The sequence below is a fragment of the Condylura cristata genome, unplaced genomic scaffold, assembly GCF_000260355.1.
Source record: "Condylura cristata isolate star-nosed mole 26May11 unplaced genomic scaffold, ConCri1.0 scaffold00007, whole genome shotgun sequence".
In the NCBI taxonomy this organism is placed as follows: Eukaryota; Metazoa; Chordata; class Mammalia; order Eulipotyphla; family Talpidae; genus Condylura; species Condylura cristata.
Window position 1 is genome coordinate 146,132 of NW_004567108.1, and position 3,179 is coordinate 149,310.

General features: G+C 68.9%; 1 protein-coding gene across 1 annotated transcript in view; it reads right to left on the bottom strand.

Moving 5' to 3' along the window:
* The window catches only part of SLC6A3 (solute carrier family 6 (neurotransmitter transporter), member 3), a 17,573-nt gene that overhangs the window by 13,203 nt on the left and 1,191 nt on the right, over positions 1-3,179 (bottom strand). The window contains exons 2-4 of the mRNA XM_012721731.1: positions 2,932-3,086; positions 2,406-2,574; positions 63-404 (exon numbers count right to left, since the gene is read on the bottom strand). Of these exons, the coding sequence (XP_012577185.1) occupies positions 63-404; positions 2,406-2,574; positions 2,932-3,086 (666 nt within the window). The remainder of the gene's footprint in view (positions 1-62; positions 405-2,405; positions 2,575-2,931; positions 3,087-3,179) is intronic.

Sequence of the window (3,179 nt, forward strand, 5' to 3'; positions counted from 1 at the left end):
GCCTGCACTCTGCCGGCGCTGGCGCGCGCCTCAGCACCCCGCAGCGGGGCGCAGAGACTTACTCGAAGTACTCGGCGGCGGGCGTGGTCCTGAAGGCGTCCCCGAGGCCGGCGCTGGCGTTGGCCGCGGGCGCGTCGGAGCAGTTGGGGCTGTTCCAGGTGTGGTTGCAGTGGGTCCAGGGCAGCTCCAGCGTGAAGGAGGAGAAGAAGTAGTGCAGGGCCCAGGCGATGATGACGTTGTAGAAGAAGCCCACGTAGAGCGAGATGAGGATGACCGTGTAGCCCACGCCTGGGGGTGCGGTCACCGCCCTCAGACACCGTCGCCAGCCGTTCCGGGCTGCCCAGTGCGCCAGGCTGTCCGTGCCTGTCTGGGCTACCCGAGGCCTCCCAGAGCCAGCCGCGCACCTCAGAGCCAAGCAGGGAGCAGGGTCGGCGGCTCTCTCATAGGGGCGCAGAGCCCCAGGGCCTGCCTGACCGCCCTTTAGGGCTGCAGGGCAATCGAGGACCCTCCACAGTGACTGACTAGACCTTCCAGGGGACCCAGGACCATCTGTGATCATCCGTGAGCACCTGTGATCACCCATGACTTCCCATGACTGTCCGTGATCACCTGTGACCTCCCAGGGGGACCCAGGGCCACCCGCAACCATCCATGACCATCCATGACCACCATGACCGTCCATGATCTCCCAGAGGCACCCAGGCTTTTTAAAGGGCCCTGTCCAGGCTCACAAACCAGGGACTTGGGGCCCATCTCGGAGGGCCGCGGAGGCCAGAGCTGACCAGGGAGGTGAGCGGCTTGGGCGTGCCCCCGCTGGGCACCGGCTCTTCCCACTGGTGCTCTTCCCACCCTTCCCACGCCTCCACACCCCAGGTGTGTCCAGCAGAGCCTGCCGCCGCTGAGACCGCTGTGCCGCCCCTCGGCCACATGGGTGGGCTGCTTTGGCCGACCTTTGCCTTGTGACCTAGCCCAGCTCACTGACCAGTCCTGCTGCCCCGGCTGTGAATGGCCGCATACCCAGGAGGCCTTTGTGGACAACCCAGTTAAGGGACGCTGACCCCAGGCCGGGGCACGCCGCTGACGTCCTCCTGCTCTGAAGGGGGACGGGCGGCACCAGGACCAGCCTGACTGCAGGCATCTAGTGGACCCGGTGGTGGGCGGGCCCAGAGGACAGCGGCCCCGCCCCAGGTGCACTGGTGGAGGACACACCAGCTCCGCCTCGTGGTCATGCGGTGAGGGCAGGCCCGTGGTTGGGAGCCCTCTGCCGCATTGCCCACGGGCCCGGGGCCGCCCCGCGGAGCCCGCGCTGTCTCAGAGTGGCCACAGGCGTCCCCGTCTCGGCGGGCCGCCGCCTCGAGGTGTCACGAGTGCAAAGCCCTGCTGAGCGCTCAGCTGGCGAACTGGGAGCTGCAGGCCCTCTGGCCGAGCTCTGGCGCGGGCTTGCCTTGGCCCGGCCCTCGGCCCCAGTCCCTCGGGCAGGACGGGCTCCCGGGACCTCCCCTGCAGAGCGACAGGGTGGCACAGACCAGCTCGCCACACGGAGCCCTCCCGGCGCTGCCCCGAGGCGCTCGTGGGGGCCCGCTGGGTCACCCCGCACAGTGAAACGGGCGACGTCACCACCTGCAGCAGCCGGGGGCAGGCGCCTCACTGCGGAGCCAGGGCCACGACCCCAGCCCCACGGAGTGGCTGGCTCGGAGCCATGGAGCAGGGCCCTTGGGGTCAGGTGGCAGGCGCAGGTGGCGGGCTCTGGCCCCGTAGCCACGGAGGATGACAGGGCGGCCTCTGCTCTCACTGCCTATTTGGGCCATGCCTATTTTCACTGATGTCTCCCCTTAATATGTGAGCCCCTATTTAATGAGACGCAAAACCAGAGGGAGTCAGATTCTTGAGAGAAAAAGGGATCTAGGCGCTGGCATCCGGACGCCCAGGCGTGGGGTCTGCTCCCCTGAGCAGCCCCCGGCCCAGGCGGCCCGGGCTTCACAGCCCAGCTGGCAGGCGTCCGCCTGCGGCTCTAGCTCCTTAGCAAACATGGCCCACGCTGGCCACACAACAATCCAAAGCGGATGGTCAGTGCTCTGTGACCCGGGGGGGGGGGCTTGGGCCTCTGCCCGCCAGGCCCACACTGTCCAGTGTGGAGACTCCACCGGGAGGGGTGGGTGCTGCCAAGGCCCCACCACATCCGCCCAACATCTCCCAGGGGCAGGGATACCTCCCTGGGTTCCAGCAGGTGGCCACCCCGGCAGAGCGCCTGGCCGGCCACACTTGCTGTGTGTGAGCACTGGGTCGTGAGGCCACCAGCCGGCGGTGTGTGAGCCACATGTGCAGGCTGCTTCGGTTGCAGAAAATCGTCAGTAGCCCGACTGATAGAGGCATTGCCTGCGGCCAGCCCAGGCTCTGCCACCTACGCGGAGTGGGGCACTGTGGAGGTGGGCACAGGTGGGCCATAGGTAGTCACAGGTGGGGTGCAGGTGGACACAGGTGGGCGCAGGTGGGTCTTAGGTGGGTGCAGGTAGGCACACGTGGGCGCAGGTGAGGCGTGCTGCTCACTGCCACTGGACTCGAAGGTGCCCAGCTCTGGGTGTGCAGAAACACAACTATGGCGCCCCAGTCTGGGGCAGGCCAGCATCCTCCCTCCATGCTTGCCCAGGGTTCGCTGGCCCAGGGGCCGCTGACCGAGGGCACAGCGAGGCCACAGAGCCAGGGGAGCCGCCGCCCATCTGTCTTGGACTGTTCCTTCGGGCTCACTGAGCCGGACGTGGCCGCCTGTGCCCATGGGCAGCTGCGGACATGTCCAGCGGGGCGTGCTCACTGTCCCCCCCACCCCGGGCAGCAGGGGCGCACATCTCCGCTGAGCCAGCGGCGGCCACATCCATCTGGCGCTCAGCACGTGTCCGGCTGAGCCCTGCCCGCGCCGCGTGGCCGCTGAGTCACTCGGAAAGAAACGCCCAGGGCTTCGTGTCCCTGCCGGCGTGGCCCGGCTCCCGGCGACCACGGATGGCTGCGGGGCCTGGGGCGCCCGCACCTCCGGCTGCGGCTTTCCCCGGGTCGGGGAAGCGCCTCTGCCCATGGCGCACTCTCCGTCCGTCCTGGCGGAGGACGCAGCCCAGCCAGCCAGCGTGCGGCCAGGCGCTGCCCGCTCTCCTCCCACCTGCGACTCCGGGTCGCCCCACCGCCCCGGC